Genomic DNA, 25,080 nt, shown 5'->3' with positions numbered 1-25,080 from the left:
ACTGCATGCATGTCCTCTGTGGAAGGTCTCTGTGACTGCATGCATGTCCTGTGTGGAAGGTCCCTGTGACTGCATGCATGTCCTGTATGGAAGGTCCCTGTGACTGCATGCATGTCCTCTGTGGAAGGTCTCTGTGACTGCATGCATGTCCTGTGTGGAAGGTCCCTGTGACTGCATGCATGTCCTGTATGGAAGGTCCCTGTGACTGCATGCATGTCCACTGTGGAAGGTCCCTGTGACTGCATGCATGTCCTCTGTGGAAGGTCCCTGTGACTGCATGCATGTCCTCTGTGGAAGGTCCCTGTGACTGCATGCATGTCCTCTGTGGAAGGTCCCTGTGACTGCATGCATGTCCTCTGTGGATGGTTCTTATGACCACATGCATATCCTCCGGAAGGTCCTCTCAAGCTCCTGCAAGAATGTGTCCTCTGTGGTAACTGCAAGCCCAGCAGGGACATCCAGAAATCCCCCCTCTTCCTTTTGGGGTCATGTTGCATCTGCCTGGAACATCTGCTATAGCCTCTCTGGGGCTAAATTCCACCAACACACGTTCATCTTCCTCTGCCGTCCCCAAGCCTCACCCGTTCCACAGCACAGGGAGGGCCCTGCTCCAGGCTGGTCATCTGCAGAGCATACTGAGAGCTCGCTGAGGACTCTGCCGGCCAGGGGTAAACACAGATGGGCTGGGACGAGATTCATTTCCCTCAGAGGAGAAGACTGAGGTGACGTTAGGAGGAAAACAAGAAAGATAAGGTCCCTTTGGCGCACTTGGGCCGTGCTGCATGATGAATTCCAGCCTTACTGAACAAATAGGCCATGTGGGGAGGGGACTCTGTGTGGGCCGAGCAGGCCTGACCCCTGAGCGCAGCCGCCATCTGTCCACCTGGGCCAGTCGTCACAAGCTCTCCTCGGTGCTTTATTAGAAACAGAATTTCACCTGGTGACGGTTAACCTGCATCGTCACCTTGGCTCTAGGTGACTAGTCTGCTCCAAGAGACATATGCCTCTGAGTGTGTCTGTGAGGATGTTTCAGAGTTAATTGAGGAGGAAAGACCCCACCACCCTGAACATGGGTCACACTATCCCACAGCCTAGAGTCCCAGACGGGATGAAAAAGAAAGAGGGAGAAAAGGAGCTGAGTGCCAGCATCCGTCTCTCTCTGCTTCCTGACCACAGGCATAATGTGCCCAGGCTCCTTGAGTTCCCACTGCCGTGCCTTTCCTTCCATGGTGGACCATACACCCTTGAACCGTGAGCCAAGCCCTTCCCTCCTTTAGTTGCTTATTTGGCTTTTCCACAACAAGTACATTCAAAATGTGCTCTGTGGGCCTTGGTTCTCTGGGATTTCCCACCTGAGTGGGGAGAGTTTTGAAAATAGCTTCATACCAGCGGTCTCCACCAACAAGGCCATGAGCTCTGGGGTGGGAGGTGGGATTTATGTCAGTCAGAGCTCCCTGGGCATGCAACCATGACTGTCAGGCAGCTGAGGAGGCCTCACGCAATGCAGGGTTCTGGGCCATCAGCAGTTCAGCTCACTGAGTCTGCCCATCGGGAGTATTGACCTCCCCCTTAGCTCGTGGCTGTAGAACATCACCCGAGCCTCACCAGAGGCAGACAAACGTCTACAGCAAGTAGACATGGCATCTCAGCAGAGTGGTCAGCCAGAGCCTCAGCTTAAAGTGTTGAGTTGCAGCCTCCTTGCTCGGGAGCTAGAGATTTGAATTGCCTGAGGTGGCTACAGGTGGAAGGATAGCATTGACTAGTGAGGACTCAAAGTCACCAACTGTTCAGTGAACCACCTGTCCCTCAAGAAGGTGCTGACTATGGCTTTCAAGGCAACAGGTTCTAAGACTGCAGCCCAATGGGATGCTCTGTAACCATGTAGTGACTGGGTACCACCTGAGGCCCTTCCTCCAGCAGCATTCAGCAGCATCTTCAGACACTGAGAGCCTGAGAAACACTGTTCTACCCCTTGCTTTCCATGAAAATAACCATGACTGGGAAGAGAATAAAGGGCCTCCACATGCCCCTGAAAGCTAAGTGGGGAGGGTCCTGGCACAGAAGTGTGTGCCACAGGTGTAAGTACAGTTCACACATTTGGTCCACAGAGGAGAAGCCAACAGGGCATACAGATCAGAGGAGAGCAAAAACCCAGTCTGTTGCATCATGGGAAGTCTTAGGATCTGCCACTTGCAAGCTGGGAACCCAAGAAGGCTGGTAGTCTGGTCCCTGTCCAAACTCAAGGACCAAGAACCATGGAAGGCATTTGTCTTTGTGCTGTCTTTATCCACAGACAAGGGACACCCACAGGTCTGAGCAGGAAGAGGTGGGCATCCAGCTGTGGGAGAAGAGATGGGCCTCTCCTGGAGCCTCTTGTTCTTTCCAGACCCTTGTGGTTGGGTGATGGCCAGTGCATTGGGCAGAGCATCATCATTCTGGCTGGTTTTCAAATGCTTCTCTTCTGGACCTGCACAGACACCCCAAAATAGTGCTCCGTCAGCTAGCTGGATCCACCTCAGCCAAGTCAGGCTCTCACACATGATGCTTATTCTATTATATCAAAGTAAGCCAAGCACACACACCTGTAACCTCACCTGCAGGAGGCGGACACAGGAAGTTTGGGAGTTTGAGGACAACCTGGGCCTAGAGAGCCTGTCTCAAAAAACAGAGTTCTGTGTCACAGGCTAATTTCTATACCCATTGTTTTCAGTGATCACAGTCATGATACAGTCTTTATTATTGTAAAGAATTTTAAAGACTTAAATTTTTAAAGCTATTTTAGATAATGTGTATAAGGTGGGGGGGGGGGGGGGATTGCGCACATGTGAGTGTAGATGCTACAGAGTCCAGAACAGGGCATCGGATCCCCTGCAGCTGGAGTCACAGGCAGGTTCAAGCCGCATGACATGGGTGCTGGGAGAAGCTGGGTCCTTTCCAAGAGCAGCAAGTGCTCTACCAATGAGCCATTTCTCCAAGCCCCAAAGACCTAAATTTTAATATGCATTTCACCTTTTTAGCACTGTGCACTGGTTAGCTCCAAGCTTACACAGAGATCACGTTCTGTCTGAAGAGTGTTTCATTTTGTTCTTTACAGTTACTAGATGGGCATCTCTCACTTTTTTTTTTTAAAAGACAGGGTCTTACTATGTAGAGTAGGCTGACCTCGAACTCACAGATTTCGTGTGCCACCATACCCAGCTCACTGTTTTTTGTGGGGACTTTTTCATTGTTGTTTGGTTTTGGTTTTTTGCTTTTTCTGTAAGATAGACTTATTCGTGTAACTGAGGCTAGCTTTGAACTTGCAGCCCTTCTGTGCCTCTTCCTGAGTTCTGGGATATGCACCACCGTGCCTAGCTGCTTGACAGTTTCTTCTGGTCCCTTGAAAGGGTGTCCTTCCCTCGTTCCCCATCACACATCGCTCCAGCTGTGTAGTTCCCTCGTTCTCTATCGAAACTCTTGTCCCTGCTCTTCCACATGACGTCTTTCTCGATGGTTTTGGAAATTGGATCAGGACCCGTGTTGCTTCTTCAAGCCGGTTGTGGTCATGATTTCCTGAGCGTCTGTGATCTGATACTGTTAACACTAACTTGAGGAACTCTAGGGACTAACTTGTTCATGCTCCCTACTCCAGGACTCCGTTTCATTTGGATAGATGGCATTTTAAATGCAACACATTTAAATGAATGTGTGAGAGTAGGCACAACAGGCCTCCACATACACACACAAACACTCAAGAATAGAGCTGAGGCTGACCAGGAGATGGTAGAGCATCGAGATGCAGCTATACACGCATCCAGTCCACATGAAACAAGTCTTGGAGCTCCCTCAATTCCCCCTAGTTGGGGAAAACAATAAATGCACAAACCACAGAAGCTCCTGGCCTGAAAGTGACACTTCATGGTCCAATCAATCCAGAGCCCTAGAAAAAGAAAGAGAGGTTGGAACCACTCCGGTTCTTTCACTGGCCCTCAAGAAAAGATGGTTGTAAACTGCATAATCTTAAACCTTCCAACCACACAATGACAAGGTGGGCAGCGTGTGAGCATGGTATACCTAGACAACAAGGGATACTCATGCTCCATAATGAGGCACCCAAGTGTTCAGGGAACAAAAGAGATGAGACACCTGTGAGTAGCCGGGCCTTGATTAGTGCAGGTGAGCAGCCTGAGGCTGCAGCTCAGTTGGCAGCACCATATATTGATAGTATTGAGCCAAAGCCTACAGCCCTCTCCCTCCAACACTTGTGGGAATGTGAAGCCCTGTGGCAGCCATCTTGGAAAGTAGTCAGAGGGTCACCATAGGCCCACCTCATGGCTCATTGCAAGCCCTGTCTACTGCAGGAACACAAGCAAGGACTCTGAGGTAGATGTCACCTATGGGGTAACTCTCCACAGTGGCCCAGAATCCACCCTGTAGCTCCCATTCTGTGAAGCTCGAGAGAGCCCAGTATCATCAGAGTGTGAAGGGCGCTCACTGCTGTCAGGATCCACAGGATGTCTCAGAGTGGGGGTGTCTGACTAACGTAACCACATGGTGTGAGCCTCGTTGGAAGCCACTGAGCTGCACGCAGCGCAGCTGTATTTTACCATGTGATCAGTATATCCATTCAGTCTGTTTAAAGGTCTAAGCTGAAGCCAGGCTTCCCAGTCTCTGTCCCTCTCATTTGTGACTCCTGGCCGGCTGCCAAAGTCCTCCAGGTCTCAGCCCTAGGTCACTGTGTTGTATCCTATTCTTGTTTTGCTTTTTGTGAAGTCTGGGTCCCTCGGGGTTCTCATGTACCACCTCCAGGCAAGGTCTGTATCTCAAGCCATTCCCACTAGGCCTGCCTTGTCCCAGAGATGTCCCTGTGGTATGTCCCAGGGAGCCCAGGCTGCTCAGGCTGCCACATGGATAGACCAAGCCAAAACCTCCACAGCCTTTCCTGGACTTGCCAATTCCTGTGTGTGGGCTCTGCGTCCACAGGCTCTGCGCCTAGGGTCTCAGTGAGACCTACACATTTAGAGAGGACTTGGGATCAGAGCTGAGAGAGACAGAGAAGGGCTCAGAACCCCCTCTGGAGCATTTGCTGGGCTACTGATGCATGGGCAGCCAGCACAGATACATAGAGGGAGACAGCCCTGGGTGCCAAGCATATCACAGTGTGAGTCTGCACTGTTACCCACAGGTAATCCTCATCATCAGTGGGAACCTGAGCTTCCTGAACTGGCTCACCATCGTGCCCAGCCTTGCCTGCTTCGACGACGCAGCTCTGGGATTCCTGTTTCCCTCAGGACCCCGAGGCCTAAAGAAGCAAGTCCTGGAGATGCAAAGGCTTAAAGATACACAAAGGGTCCAGCCCAAGCCAACAATAGGTAAACCAACAATACAGCTCCCTCCCCATCCCGTCCCACCGCACCCCACCCCACCATCCCTGCCAGCCCGTGACCCTCCTGCCTAAGCCTCATGAATATGTAGGAAGGGTACCCACCAGTCCCAGCACTCAGAAGAGAAGGGTGGGCACCACAGGCCCTCGGAGGGAGCGTCTACTATCTAGGGTTCTTTACCAGGCCAGGGCCAAGGTCACTTGTCCCTTTAGCCACTCCTGGGGCCCCTGCTTAGACAGTCACACTTCATTCTTCACATTGGCTTCAGGAGATGTTTTTAACTCCAGCATAACAGGTCGCTGCTCAGGGCAGCTTCCCCAGCCCATGAGTTGGGAGACAGCAGCTTACACGGCCAGCTGAGTATGTCTGTAGGTCTTTTTGAGCCTGGAATGGCAAAATAACAGCCAAGGTTTTCTGAAGGGATAGTGCAGCTTTGCCCTGGGATCAGGAGCCTGGCTGGTGAGAATCAATCCCCCCACCCCCACCCTCGGGCTAGGCTGCTTGGTGCGGCAAGTGGTCAACATCTCCCTGGGCATCCTGGTGGCCTGGCTCAGCGTACCCGTGGTTATCAACCTACTAAGCTCCAGGCAGGTCATGAACACCTCCTTCAACCCGCTCAGGATCGTCAACACCTACGGGGCCTTTGGAAGGTATGGGCCAGGCATGCTGGCTGGCACTGGGCTCTACCCTTCTGTCCATCCCAGCGCACTTTTGGGAAGCATGAGCTCAAGGCAGCACCCTCCACTTGGGGGAGGGTAGATCCTGTGGACTCACTGGCTGCCTTCATCTCCCCTAGTATCACCAAAGAGCGGACTGAGGTAATCCTGCAGGGCACAGCGAGCCCCAATGCCACTGCGCCTGATGCAGTGTGGGAGGACTATGAGTTCAAGTGTAAACCAGGAGACCCCTGGAGGCGGCCGTGCCTTATCTCTCCATACCACTACCGCCTGGACTGGCTCATGTGGTTCGCAGCTTTCCAGGTACCTGCATGTGCTTCTTCACAGACAAGCCCTGCATGCCTGCTCTTGCAAAGGGTGCTTAGACTCCCACCAAGAGGGTCATAGAGGAGGGGGACCTCTCCTTAGAGTTGCATCCCACCCAAGTCACTGAACAGGCCCTGCCTTGACCCAGACCTGCCTGGAAAAGGTTCCTGCCTATAACTCAGGTCTCCCGAGGCCCAGGCCAGTGCTATGGTCATGTGGGATCCAAGGTCTCTGTCCTCATCCCTCTCAAGGTCACACCTAACGCTAGGCCAAGTAGCCAGGTAGAAAACATGGCTGGGCCATGAGTGAGTGACCCTCAGGGGAGACCCCCCAGAAAGAGCTAGAAGCAGGCAGTTCCTGGAAGATTGAAGACTGGGCCTCAGAGGAACCCAATCCTGCCACTAGAGCTGGCCAGCTAGAGCTGGCCATGCCATACTCTAGCCAGGCTGTGGAGCTGTGGAGCACAGGAGAGGAAGAGCTGTGCAGGGTCACAGCCACACCACGGCAGGTGCCAGCTTACTGGGGAGTGGCTGTCCCCATACCCAACCTCACAAACATTGTCCTTCCAGACCTATGAACAAAACGAGTGGATCCTTCACCTGGTGGGTAAGCTCCTAGCTGATGACTCTGAGGCCCTGTCCCTACTCGCCCTTAACCCCTTTGAGGGCAGGGCTCCCCCCAGGTAAGAGTCTCTTTATTCACTACAGTCTGTGATCAATGGGCAGTATCCACTAGGGCCTGGGTTGGGCACCCTGATACATGATGTGGTATTCAGTAGCAACCAGAGACTAGAAGGCTGAGCAGTCCTGAACTGGCCCCATCTCTCCCCTGCGCCCTGCCCACCATTGATGCTGACAGAAAACATGGTCCTGTCTCTCCCTGGAGAAGCCTCAGGACAGCTGCACCTGGAGCTGCCCACAGCTGTCGAGGTTGTCAGGAGGGGTGCCGAGGGGCAGCGAGCAGCTGCAAGTGTGGCAGCCCAGGAACGGGATGCAGCCAAGTGCCTCCTCACACTATGTACTGTGCCACTGGGGATATGGGACATCCCTCCCCATGGACCACCAGCCTCCCTCTCGCTCTCCCTCCCCTCTGTCCAGCACCCTGCAGCCACCAGGATATTCGAACTAGGCACACACTGAAGTGAATACACATTCCTAGGTTTGCTAGTAACCAAACATCTCTGACGTAGCTCTGTATCCTTCCAGACTCAGGAGAGCTTTTTGCTGACCAACCTCCTGGCTGTTATCTTGGGTTTGTGTCCCACCTCCCAGGAGTAGGTGGAAGGCCTGGGCTTAGGATGAGGTCACCTGATTCAGCCAGAGGCTCTGAGGGTGTGGTCAGGTGTACCTTGTAGAAACAAAGCCTGCAGGCAGATACTGCCTTTTCTGTGACTCAGTACAGAATTGATATTTCCTATTAGTATATGTGCAAGGCAACTGAAATACAGTGAATGTCACAGAGCATGACCCAGAAGCAGGGCCATCATCACACTCTGCCTGGTAGCAGAGCGGAACGTGACCTCAGCCTGCCCCCACTGCCAGCTGTGACTTTTGTCAAATGAGTGGTAACTCTGGAGTCTCCACATGGGAGGATGACTCAGACTCCTCCCTACCCTGCCCTGAGCCTGGGTGCTGCACATAACATAAACACAGGAGCTTTGAACAGTGGGGACAGGGGCCCAACGAGGGATCCCAGGACCCCCAGCATCAACCTTCAACAGCATCAGCTTTTCTTGTTGCCTTATTTTCTGTCTGTGGAGATGAAGCAGCAACAGATGTCCAGAGAGGAGCCACTGGAGAGCCAGAAGCAACAGCAAGGGTGATCCTGCCAAAGCCATGCAGCCAATGGCCCCACTTCGCAGGAAGAGCAGGAGCACGTGGACTCCACTCTGAAAAAGAAGAAGCCACTCACTCGAAGGCCCTGTGGTGGCCCAGACATTCACCATAGCAAGCAGTGCCAGCCTGGCTTTGTGTGATCTGTGGGGGCCTTAGATTGTCACCTTTACCTGAGAGTGCCAGGGTGCCAGATAGAAAGTCTGGGCTTCTAGTGTGGAGTTAGGAGAAGCCACACAACAGAAGGTTCAACTCTGACTTGGAATCCCTAACACCCAAACTGCTAAGAAAAGCACAGCAGGAACCAGGAAGACATTGAACTGATTGGGAAAAGACAGTCAGTGGATGACAAGAGCCGATTCTCCCCACAGCAATTGTGAGGTGATTATGAACACAAGACCCATGGAAAGAGTAATCAAAGAAGCAGAAGACAGAAGGAGAACCAAAAGAGTCTCAGAACCAAGAAGCAAGAAGCGTAGTCCTTAGGGTGAAGCACTGGGTGGGTAGTGGGGGAAACTGGGGCCCGTGGGAGGAGAACGCAGCAGTGGCCTGTGCAGCCATCTGAGCTCCCCAGCAGAGTGGAGCTAGAACAGCAACAAGACCCAGAGTGGGCATCTGCAGAGTCCCTGAGGGAACGTCCCAGCCTCATTGGTGAAGATTTCCCAAAGTTGGCGGAAGCCCCCTCACCCCCAGCCTGGGAGGTCAGTGAACGAAGGGACCCCCAGATGGTAAATCATAGAGAGATGCACACCAAGGCAACAGGAAACATCTAGAAACTGTAAACAGTGAAGGGGCTGAGCAGCCAGAGTCAGAGCCACTACCTTGCTACTGAGGGCCAAAGGCCACTCAGGTCCGGATTTCACCAGTTCAGTGAGGCTGACTGACCAGAGAGCCCTAGGGAGCCCCTCCTTCCTGAACTTGTATCAGTAGCGTTTTCCCAACACTGGGATTACAAATGTGTACCACAATACTCAGACATATATATGTCTATATATGCGTGTGTGTGTGTATTCTGGAGATCAAACTTAAACACTTTACCTACTGATCTATGTCTCCAGCGTTCAAAAAAGAATCCCTAAAAGGAAAAGGTGGTGGGGGACTGGAAAGATGGCTCAGCGATTCAGAGCACTTGCTACTCTTGCAGAAGACCCAGGTTTGAGTACCAGTGCCCACATGTGCCTCTGCAACTCCAGCTCCAAAGGACCCAAAACTGACCTTCACTGGCATCAAGCACACATGTGTAGTACATGCAGGCTCACCTCAAATGGATACGGACCAGTCAGAAGTAAAAACTACAGGAAAGCCACACTAACAGTAATGACCGTCAGAGGCAGGGATTGGGGCACCCTTACTATAGGACACACACCATGACAACACTGCAAACTACAGCAAGAAAATAGTATAGTTGGAAGAGGCCGCGGTATGCCCACAGCTGCAGTGGGAGCCCTTTCTCGCACAGCAGCATAGCGTGAAACATTAGGCACCCAAAGGAAACATGGCACCGCCAAGCAGCAGGACCAGTTAGTCACCTAGAGTGTGCCACCCATGTGGGGCCAGCAGGGTGTGTGGGAAAGATCTGAGCAGGGAGAAGCAGGAGGTGCCATCAGAGAGGCGCCGTCCGACTGGAAGGAGAGGTGCCACCACCCCTCTCCGTGCGGCTGAAACAAGGAGAGGTGTCAGCTTGAACACCATAAAGCCATCAGAGCACTGTCAGGATGGCTGGGGAGGCAGGCGCCACAGCCTCCCTGGAGGACCGCTTGACAGGCCCTAGAAAACGAAAGCCCAGCTGAGCCCAGTTAGGGCTCATGGATAGCCATTTAACCTGCTACGAGACAGATCCCTGTAAAATACACAAGGTCACAACAGCCTTGGCAGCCAGGAGCTGAACATGGCTGCCCTTCCAAAGGAGGCCCATACATGACATGCACGGTCCTCCCAGGCCATAGGACATGCCTGCCTCAAGGTGTTCCTGCCTTGGGTACTGCTTACTGCCTAGCCACACAAGGTCTGTAGCACGTGTAAGCATCTAGAAGGCTGTGCTGAGTGGAAGAAGCCAGACCTGGGGGCCACATGCCTGACAATTCCATTTGCTTAACATTCTTGAAGTGACCAAAAGAATACAGATAGTGGGGGAGGAGTGATGAGACTGGGATGTCCTGCTGGGCGTGTCAGGTCCTGGCTGGTGGGTGTGTCAGGTCCTGACTGGTGGGAGTGTCAGATCCTGACTGGTGGGTGTGTCAGATCCTGACTGGTGGGAGTGTCAGGTCCTGGTTGCTGGGAGTTCCAGGTCCTGGCTGGTGGGTGTATCAGGTCCTAGCTGGTGGGTGTGTCAGGTCCTAGCTGGTGGGTGTGTCAGGTCCTGGCTGGTGGGAGTGCCAGGTCCTGACTGGTGGGCGTGTCAGGCCCTAGCTGGCGTATCCAGTATAGTTTTGGAAGATAGTGCCGGCTGAGTCTGATCTTAAACACCCTGCTACAGTTAGTGTCCTAGCTTGCTTTCCATTGCTGACGAGTACCATGACCCAAAACAGCTCGGGAAAGGTTACAGGTTATAGGCCACCATTGAAGGAAGGCCAAGGCAGAAGCTGAAGAAGAGACCACAGGGAAACGCAGAGACCCATGGGCTTGCTCCCCATAGCTTTCTTCTGCAACCTAGGATAGTGTGTTTGGGAGTGGCACCGCACACAGTGTGCTGAGCTGCCAAACCTGCCATTAATCAAGAAAATGCCCCACAGACACACCTATAGACAGTCTAATACAGGCTACTCAGAAGTTGATGCTCCATCTTCCCAGATGACAGTACTTGGTGTCACATTGATAAAAACTAACCAGCACAGCCAGGTTCTAGAACTTTCTAGGGGTGGTGTCAGTCTTCCTCAGTACCTTCACAAACCTGCCAGGGAAAGCATCAGGCCCTGGCTCTTTCCCAACCTCCCAGGCCCAACACTGGGCCCCTGACCAGGACCCTGCCCTCACCACACCACACCCCCTTTGTCTGTAAGTAATGCCCAGGCCCTGCAGCCCCCTAGGCCTTCGACCATAACTTGGGAAGAGGATGAAAGCAAGAAGGCCGATTCAGAAAAGATAGAATGATGGCACAACAGGAGCCTTCCCAGAGGTCCTGCACCCCTGCCCTCCCCAGCCTCGAGAAATGTAGGGTCAGGACCCCAGATTCAGGAGAACAGGGACTTTATGGCGATCTCCAAGGCATAGCCTTACCCTATTGGTGTCCACCTGTGGAATCCAGCGTGGCTCTCTGCTCATGACCCCACAGCCCCACCCTCCCTCAGGGATGCTTACCCACTCAGGTTTGTACACCAGAAAAAGGAAGGATGGCAGTCCCACCCACAACCAATGATGCCTCAAGACCCACACCCAAAAAGACATAGCATGCCCCCCACAGTGTCAAGGCTCACTGCATCCTGTGCACGCCCTGGTAGAACAAGTTGGAGAGGGTGGGTCATGAAGACATGGCATCACCTAGGGGCTCCCTCAAGTCCCAGGATACAGTATGGAACCCAAATGTACCTGTTTTGCATCCCAGATCTGTAACAGGCTTGGGAATGTTTCGATCATGAGGCTGATGGGGCTACACTCGCAGATCGCAGGGTCCTAGGCCTCCTTCTGGGCCGTAGAGGAGCCTGGGGGAAGCAAAGAGACAACAGGCTGACACGTTGTGCCCTGCAGGTGGATCCGAGGAGAACACTACCGATACAAGTTCAGCCTTCCCGGGGGCCAGCATGCTGCCCAGGGCAAGTGGTGGATACGCAAGCGAATCGGTCCTTACTTCCCCCCACTCCGCCTTGAGGATTTGAAGGAATACTTTAAGACTCGGGAGTGGCCGCTGCCAGAACCCCCATCTAGACACACCCTGAAATAAAGACCAGAGACTAACTGCTTCCTACTTGTACAATGCTGTGGCCACGGATCTCACACAGTGACCAGGCAGCCCTTGGGTCCTGCCAAGAAGAGATATGAAAAAGGTTGTGCTTCCTGGCTGTCAGCCTCTTGCCTCTGTCTGTCCCTATTACCTTGCTATCCCTTCCCCTTTATGGAGAGAAGCCCCCGACACCCCCGTGTACTGCATGTGACCACACAGTGGGTTTCCATGGGCACCAGACCTCCTCTTTAACTGCAGGACAGCAGTTCCTCCACCGTCACGGACACCCACCCACCCTGTCTCCAGTACCACACTGCTACCTACATCCGAGTCACAGGAGGCCACTGCCCATACCCTGATGATGGTCATTTGGGGACCCTTTCTTGTTCTGGGCTACAGTAGCAACCCCAGGAGTCCTCAGATTCCCTAGCCTAGAGGCCGGTTTCCACATAGCCCAACCGCACATTCGTAGTCAGTCCTGTGGCCAGGTCTCCATCACAAGTCCAGTGGGGCAGCACGAAATCATTACCACCATCTCCCTGAGGAAAAGGAGGCTTGTTGTCCTCTGCATGATCCCTCCCAGGACCGCTTACACACCACCGGACACATACAGACAGACAGAACACGAGCTCATGAATCCCTTGTGAGCTCCAGTGTAGGATGTATGAAAAGCATGGGTAGAAGCCCTGTCACCAGCTTGTGGCCATATTCCAGCCTCCTGCGGGTGACCCGTGGAGAGCCAAGCAGAGCCATGTCAGTGGGAAACTTGGCCAGCAATGCTTAAGGCTTGCCTTCACTGAGTGCACAGAACTGCCCAGGCTCACCAGCTACAAGGACAGCAGAGAGTCCAGGAATACTTCCCCACCCCCCTTCTTGCTAGGCATGGTGTCTGGAGCCCATGTTGCCCACCCCTGGGCCACACTGCAGAGAATCCCAGAAGGGACAACAAAAAAGGTTCAGCTGAGGAGGCTGGTCGAGGGGGGCACAAGTGTGGTCTGTGCAGAGCACCCCCTCAGCCTGTCTAGGGGGGGGACAGCCAACCCAGGTGCAAACAGAGAGCCCGTGTTCCAGCTCCCAAGGAAACAGGGCGCCCTGTGTGTGTCAGGGACAGACAGGCCTTAGAGCAATGAGACTGGAGCCAGCAAGTCTGCCATGACCACCACAGGAGTGACTGGCAGCCTGCAGCCTGAGCGGCCCTTCCTGGGGGCGTCCTGTCCATGCCCCAGGTGGTAGACATGGGGGTGGGGCCCTCAGTGGGGACAGCAGCTGCTTGGGTATTCTGACCTGTGAGAGTGGCACCTAGACCTCACCATGAGCCCTCCATGCCCTTATCAAATTGCCAGGACCACAGTTTTCGGGCTCAGTAGGAGAAGCCCCAGGCCCACAGATACACACTTCTGGGCATTGGTCTAGCCATGTGCCCCCTCCTTCCCAAGGATCCTGAGGAGGGGGCTGCTGGTCCAGCAGAGCTAATAACAGTGTTGAGGCCTGTGCAGGGGACAAGAGCTGTGGGAGGGAGCCAGGCCCTGGGACAACCAGAATCTACCAGGATGCCTCCTGTAAGAGAGACAGGATCTGACAGCCAGACTGTAGACAGGTCGGACAGGTAAGAGCTGGTCCCTGCTGGTTTCAGGCTGTCATCTTCACCCAGATGTCATGCTGAGTTTAGTATGGCTGCATGTGTCTGGATTTGCTCACACAGTGGGCATGCTGTATGACTTGGTACAGGGTCTCTCTATGTAGGCCAGGCTGGCCTTGAACTGACCTGGGGTTAAAGGTGTGACCCACTGTGCCCAGCCACTTCTTGATTTCTTACCCCCATGTGATAGCTGCTGTCATGAGCCACTCTGGAAGTGGGATGGGGGCACCAGTAGAGCCATGTTGAGTGGGAGTACAAGGAGTGCCTATCTAATGACACTGACCTTCAGGCCAGCAGGGCCCAGTAGGAGTCACAATGGACAAGCTGGAATGGATGTCAGTAGTCAGTTCCTTCCCTTAGTAAACACAGAGCAAGGCTTATCACTGTCCCACAAAGCCTGGTCATCATGCTAGCTGGTGGCCACAGGGACCCACTGAAGAGACTTGGCATCTCTGACTGTGGATGGCCCAGCCCTACTCAAGGAGACAGCTCACCACAGGGTAGACGTGTCCTAACAATGGTGAGTTGGTCACGCTACATGTCTGCTCAATAAGGACAACACAGGGACCTGATGTCCTGATCAAAATGGTACTCACAGGTTTCTACCTCTGATAGATGCAGGCCCCCCATTATACATGTGCCTCCAAAGATCCCCTTGTTGAGGCTGAGGGGTGCCCCCAACTCCATTAGCAAATGATCTTTATACCTGACTGGATCACTCCAGCCAAGGAGTCTCCTCTAAGGCCATCCCTGGAGAGCCCCACTCGCACCCATGCCTTGGCTGCGTCAGGGCCACAGCACCTTTGCACTGGCTGTACTGTGCTCCCTGCTCATCATCCAGGTGAAGAAGGGTCTCTTCATTGTCCCTTAGCACAGCAGGCATGCCATTTGAGTCAGGTTAACTACAGCATGCTAAAGGACTTACCCATCTGCCCCTGGCCACACGCTCCCTCCATGGAAGAACCCAAGGAGAAAACTTCCATGTTGGGGATGGGGGGGGGTGGGACAAACGTAGGATGCTTGGGTGCAGGGCTGGGGCAGGAGAGAACTCAGGTTCACGAAGCAGTACTGTCTAACAGTAGCGTCCATGTCTGCACACTTCTCTACCCAAATTCCCACACCAGGGGGGTGAGTGGTCACAGTACCTGTGACTTGAGTAGCCCCAGTTTCACTCAGTAGGATGTGCAAAAAGCAAGGTTAGGATCTACTGTGTTCTAGTTGCTGGCGACCTGGCAGTGTGTTAGAGTCGCTCTACTGGACTTCCAAACACCAGACATCAGCCAGGAGCTCTGGGATGACAGAAGACAGTCATACACCTGATTACAAACTCAGGACCCAAAGTCAACAGGCACTGTCTCCCTGAGGTGACAAGTTGGGCCTAACTATTGATCCCGTAACAGTCGGCAGCTCAGCAGGATGCATCCTTCCCTCTCCATCAGCCAGCAGAGGTGATGTACCCTCATCATGCACTGGGCCCCAGCCAGCTGAGATTCTGGCTGCCTCCACTGCCAAGGGCTTGCTACTCACTTGGGTTAGTAAATGGAACTGAAGAAACATTCCCATTTACAGTCTCACAGGATAGCAAAATGCCTGAAGGAAACCAGCCAAATGGGTGAATCCATAACCTGCTGTTAAGACAGCAGGGCAAGTGACAAGTCACCTGAAAATGTCACTCCCGGATGACAGTGCTCCCCACGGTGGCTGAGTTGCAATCCTGACACAATTCCAGTTGTCTTTCTATAGAAGCAGGAGCCTAGCTCCAGACTTGTGTAGAACTGCAAATGACAAAATCAGTGTCATGCTGGAAGACAGCTGTCTGTGAAGTGCCTGCCACACAGCGTGAGGACCTGAGTTCAATCCCCCAGAACCTCCAGAAAAGGCAGGCTGCACAGTTGCTTGTCTATAGCCCCAGCACTGAGAAAGAGGAAACAGGCAGATTCCTGACCTCACTGGGCAGCCATCCTAGACAAATTGATGAACTCTGGATTTGATGAGACTCTGCCTCAAAAAAAAAAAAAAAAAAAAAAAAGATGATTAGGAATCACTGCAGTCAACAATGTCAGCCCCTGCTTCCCATGTGTACACACACACATACAAATACATATACACACATACACACTTATGTTTGTACGCAATTAAAGTTGAGACCTCATGCTTACTGATTTCACAACTTCCTACAAAGCTACAGTGATCAAAACAGTGTGTTAGCCTGGCATTGTAGCACACACTTGTAATATCAGAACCTAAGAGACTGAGGCTGGAGGAGAATCTCCGTGAATTTGGGGCCAGCCTGGACTACAGAGTGACAGCCTATCTCAAGGAAAAAGCAAGATGCCCAAGAGATGCTGCCATGTGTGCTGGAATGTTTTCGACAAGAGCTTTAAAAGCATGCAAAGGGGAAGAAACACACCTGTTTTCTTTCTTTTTATAATAAGAAATGTTGTCTGTGGCCACATAGCCCTGAGCACGGCCCATCTCATCTAATAGAAAATGTAACCTTCTGGAATTTTCTCTTTGTATGTAAGAAAAGTGTGTCGTGTTTGGGGGTACCTGCAGAGGCCAGAAGAGAGCGTTGGGTCCACTGAAGCTGGAGTAAGGGTCATCAAGGCTCTGGGAACCTGCAAGAGCAGGTTTTAACCACTGAGCCATCTCTCTGCCCCAAACCTGTTTGGAGCGGGCACTGCTGGGACAAGGTGGCCACCCATGTGCAGAGGACAGGAACTCTCTTACCTCAAGTTATAGGGCTGGCGAGATGCTGAGCAGGTGAAGGTGCCACCAACCCCAGGACTTACATAGTAGAAGCGAAGGACCAACTCCCACAGTTGCCCTCTGGCCTCCACATGCATGCCATCGCACCAACACAAGCACACAGACACACACGCACGTGCACGCACAATTCTAAAATGTAAAATCTAAAAATTCTAAAATGTAAAATCTAAAATGTAAAATGTAAATCTAAAAATCTAAAATGTAAAAATTCTGAAATGTAACTAAGATGAAGTCTGCCCCAGCCCTGACTATGTCCAGTTTGCTTCTTTCTCTCTCTGCTTTGAACTCTTCCAATCCACAATAAAAACCTTTCCCCAATCAAAAAAAAAAAAAAAAAAAAAAAGATGAACTCCAGGGGCTGGAGATGGCTCAGTGATTAATAGCATTTGCTGCTCTTACAGGGAACCTGGATTCAGTTCCCAGCACCCATATGGACACTCAGAACCATCTGTAACTCCAGGTCCAGGGGACCCAGTACCCTCGCCTGGCCTCTTCAGGCACCATGAATGCTTGTGGAGCACTTAGCATACATACTTTCAAAGCACTCACACATAAACTAAAATCGTTTTAGTAAAAAAGGTGAGCTACAGAGCTGAGGTGTGGCTCAGGCAGAGTACTTGTCTCAGATGCATGAGGCCTCGGGTTCTATCCTCAGTGATGATGATGATGGTGGTGGTGGTGGTGGTGGTAGTGGTGGTGGTGATAGAAATGAATGAAGCTCCTAAACCAAAGACTAACATTAAAAACTCTTAAAATAATAAACAGAAGCTTCATAATTGGCACCTTGTCCCTTCTTTGCTGAATACGTGGGTTAGGGCCACACAGTGACACTGCCGCAACAGCATCTCCGCAGTGATGAATGGCAGGGCAGAGAGAATGAAGCCAGAGCCAGCATGAGGTCCCTCCTGACAGGTCGCAAGAAAGACGGAGAAAGACAGGTCATCGGTATATGATACTAGTTGCTGAAGACACACAGTGGTGATTCAACACTGGAGACCCCCCCCCCCCCCACACACACACACACCTCTCAAACCTGGCCATTTCTTCCTGTACCGTCTGCCCCACAACAAAGCATATAGCAGGCGAGGTTTCCTGCAGGCAGTGGCTCTCAGCATTTATGAGCGTTAGCAGCAGATACCCAGCCCTGCATGCCAGGGAACAGTGCCCAGTGCTATGGAGGGGCACCAGGCAAGGTAGCAGTCAAGCCCAAGAGTACCTGTGGTACCTGTGGGTACCAGGGAGGTGGGAGGAACTCCACTTCAGGAGAAAGAGATGCTAACGCCCAGGGAGATGATGCAGATTCTAAGGGAGGCACCCTGTCCTAGAGACAGAGGCCGCTGGGTCTGTCAGGTGTCATCGCTTACCTCTGGCTCCTTGGAGGCTCACTTTGTGGAAACAGTACTCACTGTTTTGCCAACTGTTTTCCACGTGTTTGAGTTCACTATAAGAATGTTGAGCAGCTGGTCATAATGGCTCATGCCTTTAATCCCAGCACTTGGGAGGAGACAGAAAAAAAAGTTCTAGTTTTAGATATTCAGTGTTAAGTCTGCATTTATCATAAAGAACATCGGGTGGGTGTGTGTTTTCCAATGAGGACATATAAGAACTGTGAGGAAAATCTCCCTGTGGTCTCCATGATGCTTTGAGGGCCACATGACTTTCCTGGTGTTGCTGGCCACTGTTGCCCTTGCTCGCTATACCTTCCTCCCCAACCTTCCCTCTCTGCTCATTGGAGATGTTCTTCTCTGGGTTCCTTGGGAAACTGGAGGCAGGGAGGAGATGGCTATAAAGCAGCATCCACTGTATGTCATCTATACATCGTCCATACATCAGCCCTCAACTGGAACCTCATCTGCCGACCTTTCCCCAGGTCATTTCCCTAAGTGCACCCCTCTGAGTCCCTGTGGTGCTGACCTTTGCTGAAGTCTATGCTGAGTCCTTGGCACCAACTCATGTCTTTGAGCGGGGGGTGGGGGTGGGGGGCACCAGCCAGGGTGTCTGCCTGGCCCATATGAAATCCAGGAACTCTGCCACTAACTCAGCAGGGCCAGAGGCTCAGTGAGGTGACTGTCCTTAGCAGAGGTCGCAGATCCCCCCTGGCTCTTTCACCAGCACCTGGGCTGCCAGGGGCACTGGTGCCAGCCCTGCAGCTGGGCCTTCTGTGGGTGAGCAACATTTGCATCTCAATGATGGGGACTCATCTTTAAGGACCCAGCTGTCCAGCTGGGGGAGGGGAAGCCTAATTCCTTCCCCAGTGGGCCGGGGTGGGGGTGGGGGGTTCTCTATTAAGTGCCTACAGCTCCTCACACAGCTCCCACTCACCGCTGGGGACGAGGAAACGCAAAACAGTGATCAGACCAGCTGTATCTGTATCACTGCCCCACCCCACACCGTGGATGCACAGCTGCAGGCTGACTCTGTACCTATCTGTGTACAGTTCCCTTTTGTACCCTGATGGCAGAGGTGGACAACTCAGGTCAGAGGTCAGGGTGAGGACAGCTTCAGACAACACTTTGTCACCAGCTCCCTGACATCAGTTTGTCACCAGCTCCCTCACTAGGCTTCTTTGACTTGTCATCATCAACTATGACCATCTAGACAGCTCTCTCTCTCTCTCTCTCTCTCTCTCTCTCTCTCTCTCTCTCTCGTCCCTCCACTACAGAGAATGCCACTGTAGAGAGTTATAGTGTCCCCAAATTCATCCCAACCAAGGACCTCAGAATGTGACCTTTGAAAATAGGGTCTTTGCAGATTTAATTAAAGGTCATATGATATAGCCGCCCAGGATTAGAGTGGCCCTAATTTGTTTGTGTTTGTTTGTTTGTTTGTTTGTTTGTTTGTTTGTGAGAGCTGAGACAGGCTTTCCTTATGCAGCCTGAATGGCTTCAAACTTGTTGCAATCCCCCTGCCCCTGCCCCTGCCCCTGCCCCTGCCCCTGCCCCTGCCCCTGCCCCTGCCCCTGCCCCTGCCCCTGCCCCTGCCCCTGCCCCTGCCCCTGCCCCTGCCCCTGCCCCTGCCCCTGCCCCTGCCCCTGCCCCTGCCTCTTGAATGCTGAGGTTACTGGTGAGAATCACCAAGCCTGCAGCCTGAGCAGCTGGGGTGCATGCCTGTAATCCCAGCTGCCCAGAGGCAGAGGCAGAGGCAGAGGCAGAGGCAGAGGCAGAGGCAGAGGCAGAGGCAGAGGCAGAGGCAGAGGCAGAGGCAGAGGCAGAGGCAGAGGCAGAGGCAGAGGCAGAGGCAGAGGCAGAGGCAGAGGCAGAGGCAGAGGCAGAGGCAGAGGCAGAGGCAGAGGCAGAGGCAGAGGCAGAGGCAGAGGCAGAGGCAGAGGCAGAGGCAGAGGCAGAGGCAGAGGCAGAGGCAGAGGCAGAGGCAGAGGCAGAGGCAGAGGCAGAGGCAGAGGCAGAGGCAGAGGCAGAGGCAGAGGCAGAGGCAGAGGCAGAGGCAGAGGCAGAGGCAGAGGCAGAGGCAGAGGCAGGAGGATGGAGAGCAATTTAGCAAGACTGTCAAAAGAAAAAAAAAGAAAAAAATGTAAAAGGGGCTGCCCTGTAGCCTAGTGCTAAAGATTCACCACCAGATGTGGGGTCCTTGATTCCATCCCCAGCTGTGAGAGAGGAGGGAGGAGGGAGGTGGGGAGGAAGAAGGGAAAGGAGAGGGGAGGGGAGGGGAGCCAAGGGAAGGCAATATCAGCATATCGGGGAAGACAGCTGCCTGAAGATGGGATGAAACAGGAGCTTAAAGCTGCAGAGTCTCCAGAGCTGGGGGACTGTGCCAGCTCCTGTGAGTCCCTGGAAATGGATGGCCCACACTTTGGTTTGGCCTTTGGCCTCTAGACTGTAGGAGAATAAGCCAGCATTTGAAACCCCAACATGTGGTCCTTTGTCAGAACCCCAGGAGATGAATATGTCCAGGCAGAGTAGGAATCTGGTTATAGCCCTGAGTGGCTTCAGGGGTACCCTCCCAGGCAGCAACGAGAGCCAACAGCCAGGATGGGGTTCTCAACCCTGAGTCTGGCCAGCCTCTCCCAGACCTCACCTGCCCCAGAAGGAGGGTGACGTGGAACACCCGCCATCTGCCTTCAAGATTCAGTAGGAAACGGAACTGATGGGCAGATGGCATGGGCCCTGCCCAGGAGGGAGACATGACAGCAACCAGGGAGAGATAAATGAAGGAGACAAGGGACAGGATAGGACACCAGGAGCACTGTGCTCTGAAGACACACACGCCCCTTCTGGGAGCCAGAGCACAGGCACTATACTGGTTGGTTTTATGTCTGCTTGACACAGTCATCACAAGGGACCTCAATTGAGAAAATGCCTCCATAAGAGTGGGCTATAGGCAAACCTATAAGGCATTTTCTTCATTAGTGGTTGATGGAAAGGACCCAGCCCAATAATGGGTGGTGCCATCCCTGTGCTGGTGGTCCTGGGCTTTATAAACAAGCAGGCTGAGCAAGCCATGAGGAGCAAACCAGTAAGCAGCACTGTTCATGGCCTTCACATCAGCTCCTGCCTGCATGTTCCTGCCCTTAGTTCCTGTCCTGTCCTTTATGATAAACTGATATGGACACATAGGCTGAATAAACCCTTTCCTTCCTAAATTGCTTTGGTCATGGTGTTTCATCTCAGACAGGTGATCACAAACACCTCTGAACTCACACAAGCTAGACATACCAGACACATGTTTCCTACTGACTGGCAAGACAACTGGACACAGGGAAGGTTCTTAGGCCTGAGTTGTCTACCTTGTGGCTATTTGTGACCCTACAAAGGTAGCCACACCATAGCCATGGCCATATCCAGCATCTATACAAAGCATGCTTTCCAGGCTGTTTCCCTATGTAGGTACCTGGCTTTCTAGGCTCTCCCAGGGTCCCTGCAAAAAGCTGCTGGATGCTAAGCACCTCAGCAAGAGAGAGAACTTTCTTTACAGGTAGCCACATCAGCATCCAGCAACCACGTGACCAAGGCCTTGTAAGGACAGGATTGCCTTTTCTAAGCTCATGCAGCACTTCTAAAGAGCGTCTTGCCACCCTTGTGGTATCCAGCTACCCCCTCAGCTACCAGCTACCCCCTCAGCTATGCTGCACCTACCTATAAGGATGCTCAGTATCCACTAAGCCTCAGAAGGTCACTGCCCAGCCACAGGACCCCAAGCCACTGTCCGGGGCTCCAGTGCCCCAACCCTATTTGTTACACCTATTTTACACACATGCCACAATAGGCAGCCCACGTGTTGCTCTCATAAACCCTAAGTAAAGCCCCAGCACTGGATAGTAATGCCTGTGCCAGGGCATGCAGGTCTTGGACTCCCAGCTGGTGGATGGGATTTGTAGCTCTGTCTTCTCTGAGTTCTGGGATGTTGGGACAGGAAGAAAGGCTTCATAGAAAGGCAAGCCTGGAGGACCTCCAGGTGGCAGCTCCTGACCATAGCTTCAGCTCTCTAGGGCTGCAGAGGGATTCCTACCCTTCATTTGTCAGCCTTGATACCTCTTAATGGTGTGTGTGTGTGTGTGTGTGTGTGTTTGAGAGAGAGAGAGAGAAAGAGAAAGAGAGAGAGAGATGCCATCCACATGGATGATGACACCTACCTTCATCAAGAGAGGATACTGGAACCCCTGCACCTCCAGAATACAGAATCTGCCTCTGTGAGGCCGGAGGGCTCTGGCTGCTCCCCAGAATGACTTATGGAAGCCAGACCTGAGAGAGATTCATCTCCAAGTGGGCAGGAGCAGCCTGACATGGGAGAAGCTGGTACAGCCATCAGGACGCAGAGACAGCAGGCTGCCCCCTCTGCAGTAGAAGCACCATCCAGGTTTGAGTTAACATCATGGTGACAGAAATGGTTCAGAGCCAGGACATGGCGGGACATCACCAGGTCCTGTCACCACAGCTGTGCAACAACCTGTGCCCAAACTCTGGCAGGACAGGACAAAGACCATGCCCCACCTATGGCTGGAACTTCGAACTGTGCTTTCCTTGCTGCTGGCCAGAACCAGGGACAGACGTGTGCTAGTGGCACAAGTTACATTATCCTCCTAGACACAGATGGCAGCATGCTCACGAGACCCAACCTGAGACCCAGCTATCCTGTACAGGCGGGAAGGGCCCAAAGACCTGCAGCCAGTGCTATTAATATAGGGCAGCAGCCGCAGCCCTTCCCTTGATGCCACAGTGGGGACCCACTACCAAGCTGAGGAGATACCCTAAGTGGCAGGTAGCAAAGAGTCGTGCAGAGCATGGTGCGCATGTGCCTGCAAGGTGGGACCTGGTCATGGGGAGAGAGGCTGTGGACAATCTGGAGAATGCACTAGTGCCCATATCCCACCTCTGAGGGGGAACCAACAAGGAGTCTGAGGGCTGGAACCACCTCCCGCTACCTGTGACAGCCTGTGGGTACAACTGGGGCGGGAGAGAGAAGGGGGCAGGTTAAAGAGCAAGAGAGGCTAGAGGCTACATGGTAGGAAGAATAGAGGAATGTCAAAAACCTCTGTGTGCATGCTGACCAGGCCTCAAGTGTGGGCCCTCCGGAAAGGGCCTTTTGCACTTTGACTGAGCAAAGTGTGAGAGGAAAGTATCTCGGGGCAGGGATGAGTAGCCCTACATCTGGTCAGCATTCTTCTAAGAGGGGAACACAGCCTGCATGAGGACAGAGGCAGAGGATGGCGTGATGCAACCGCAAGCCAAGGACGCCCGATCCTTCCTCACAGCTGTGGGAGGTAGAAAGATCCTGCCTCGTACACAGGTGAGTGTGTAGCCCCAGACTTCACGATACCAGACCTCTAGTCTTCGGAGGTGGGAAACATAAACACCTGCTGTTTGGAGCCCCCACAGATGTGGCCATTTGTGACAACCATCCCAGGAGATGCACCCACCATCCTGTCGGAATGAACAGCACAGCACAGCTCCGTCTCCAGTCACCTGACTTCCCCTCAGCCTTGGTGAGGACTCACCTTCCTGTCTGGGTACTTTGAACCCCACAAGCTCTGTTAGCAAGAGTACTATGCAGGATCCAGGCCATCTGCACATGAGCCCACTGCTGTGACAGCACAGACCAGGGGCTGCTCCTGAGAAGGTGGCAGGAAGTGCCAAGTTGGAGCCAAGGCCCTGGAGTCACACACAAAGGATGGCTTGTGGCTGTGCCAGCCCCCGACACTGATGTGATCAGCATCGCCAAGCTCTGTCTCCATTCCACCAATTTCTCACAAACCTGTAACAGCTGGGCCTGCATCTCCCACAGTGGACAGATCCGTGGACAAACGCTGGAGGAATTTAGCTCCCGTAAGTCCCAGGGAACAGTTTCCACCACGGGGTGGACATGGATGGGAAGTTACTCAGGACCCACTGTCCTCAGATGAGGAGACAGTGGCCACGAGGTGGACAGAGGCTGAAGCTACAGTAAGAGTCAGCTCAGTAGATCCTGTCTGTCCACAGCTTCAGGTGCCCCCTCATAGCCCCAGACACTGTACAATAAGAAACCCAAGCCACCTCAAGCTCAGCAGCCCCATTCCCAGTCTGCACCCTGAAGATGCAGAGTGGACCAAGCAGGGGCACACACCTGTCCACAGCAGCCCAAAAATGCAAATCGTCTAGGTGTACTTGAATACCCAAAATGTGATCTATCCTGCGGTATGCTATGTATGTAGCTGAGGCTGGCCTGCCTGTCTCAGTCTTCATGCTAGAACTACAGGCATGGTGTATCACCAGCCCAGCTCCTGTACTGGAATATTATTCAGCCTAGAAAAAGAATGAAGCTGCCACAACTCAGTGGACCTGTAGGTGACAGAAGCCAGATGCAGAAGGCCACAGACCATGAGACTTTACTCATGTGATACACCAAGCAAAGGGAAATCTCCAGACAAAAGCAGACCAGCAGCTGCCTGGGAAGAAGAGTGACACCACAGAAACCATTTCTTTACAGGTGTTGAATGTTCTACGACTGAATGGTGAGTGTGTGTCCTGTGACACTCAGCATTAGAGCACCAGGCTGCCCGCCCCTCACATGAGGTAAAGAGACCAGCGATCAAGCCTGGGAGGCCAGTGGCCTATCCCTCTCCTCTGTAGAGACCAGTGCTAAGCAGGAGAGACTACCCCTGCATCCTAAGTCTGCACCACCTGTGGCCAGTTCACCACTTGCAAACAACAGTTGATCATCTGGATGGATGGATGGATGGATGGATGGATGGATGGATGGATGGACAGTAAGGAGCTGGAAAGACCCAGGGCTCCCAGAAGTGCTCTATCACATGCAGGTGGATGGAGTCCTAATAGAAGCAGGGTTTGGGATTCCAAAGGACTTGTACCCTTTTTAGTTAGGGGTGTGTGTGTGTGTGTGTGTGTGTGTGTGTCTGTGTGTCTGTGTGTGTCTGTGTGTGTGTGTCTGTATGTGTTTCTGTGTGTGTCTGTGTGTGTGTTTCTGTGTGTGTCTGTGTGTGTGTCTCTGTGTGTCTCTGTGTGTGTGTGTCTGTGTGTCTCTGTGTGTCTGTCTGTGTGTCTGTCTCTGTCTCTCCCCCTCCTCCTCCCCCTCCCCCATCCTGTCCTCCCTCTTCGCCTCTTACTTGTGGGCTAAGATCTGGGCCCTCAGCTGCTCCTGCTCCTGTGGCTTTGCTGCACCCTCATAA

At 52.9% G+C, this 25,080-nt stretch overlaps 1 protein-coding gene across 4 annotated transcripts in view; it reads left to right on the top strand.

Moving 5' to 3' along the window:
- Positions 1 to 12,070, top strand: part of Lmf1 (lipase maturation factor 1) — an 88,305-nt gene extending 76,235 nt beyond the window's left edge. For 2 of the 4 annotated variants that reach the window (XM_034507319.2, XM_076937135.1), the window contains 5 exons: positions 5,165 to 5,351; positions 5,860 to 6,013; positions 6,160 to 6,343; positions 6,916 to 7,028; positions 11,863 to 12,070. In XM_034507319.2, coding sequence (XP_034363210.1) covers positions 5,165 to 5,351; positions 5,860 to 6,013; positions 6,160 to 6,343; positions 6,916 to 7,028; positions 11,863 to 12,055 — 831 coding nt within the window. In that variant the 3' untranslated portion in view covers positions 12,056 to 12,070. Of the gene's footprint in view, positions 1 to 5,164; positions 5,352 to 5,859; positions 6,014 to 6,159; positions 6,344 to 6,915; positions 7,029 to 7,551 lie in introns of all 4 variants that reach the window. The other 2 variants (XM_076937133.1, XM_076937134.1) reach the window with 2 other exon arrangements.
- The last annotated feature ends 13,010 nt before the right edge of the window (positions 12,071 to 25,080 follow it).

Source organism: Arvicanthis niloticus, chromosome 6 (genome assembly GCF_011762505.2).
Source record: "Arvicanthis niloticus isolate mArvNil1 chromosome 6, mArvNil1.pat.X, whole genome shotgun sequence".
NCBI lineage: Eukaryota > Metazoa > Chordata > Mammalia > Rodentia > Muridae > Arvicanthis > Arvicanthis niloticus.
Note: the sequence above shows the minus strand (reverse complement) of the source record. Positions and strands in the feature narration are given on the sequence as shown.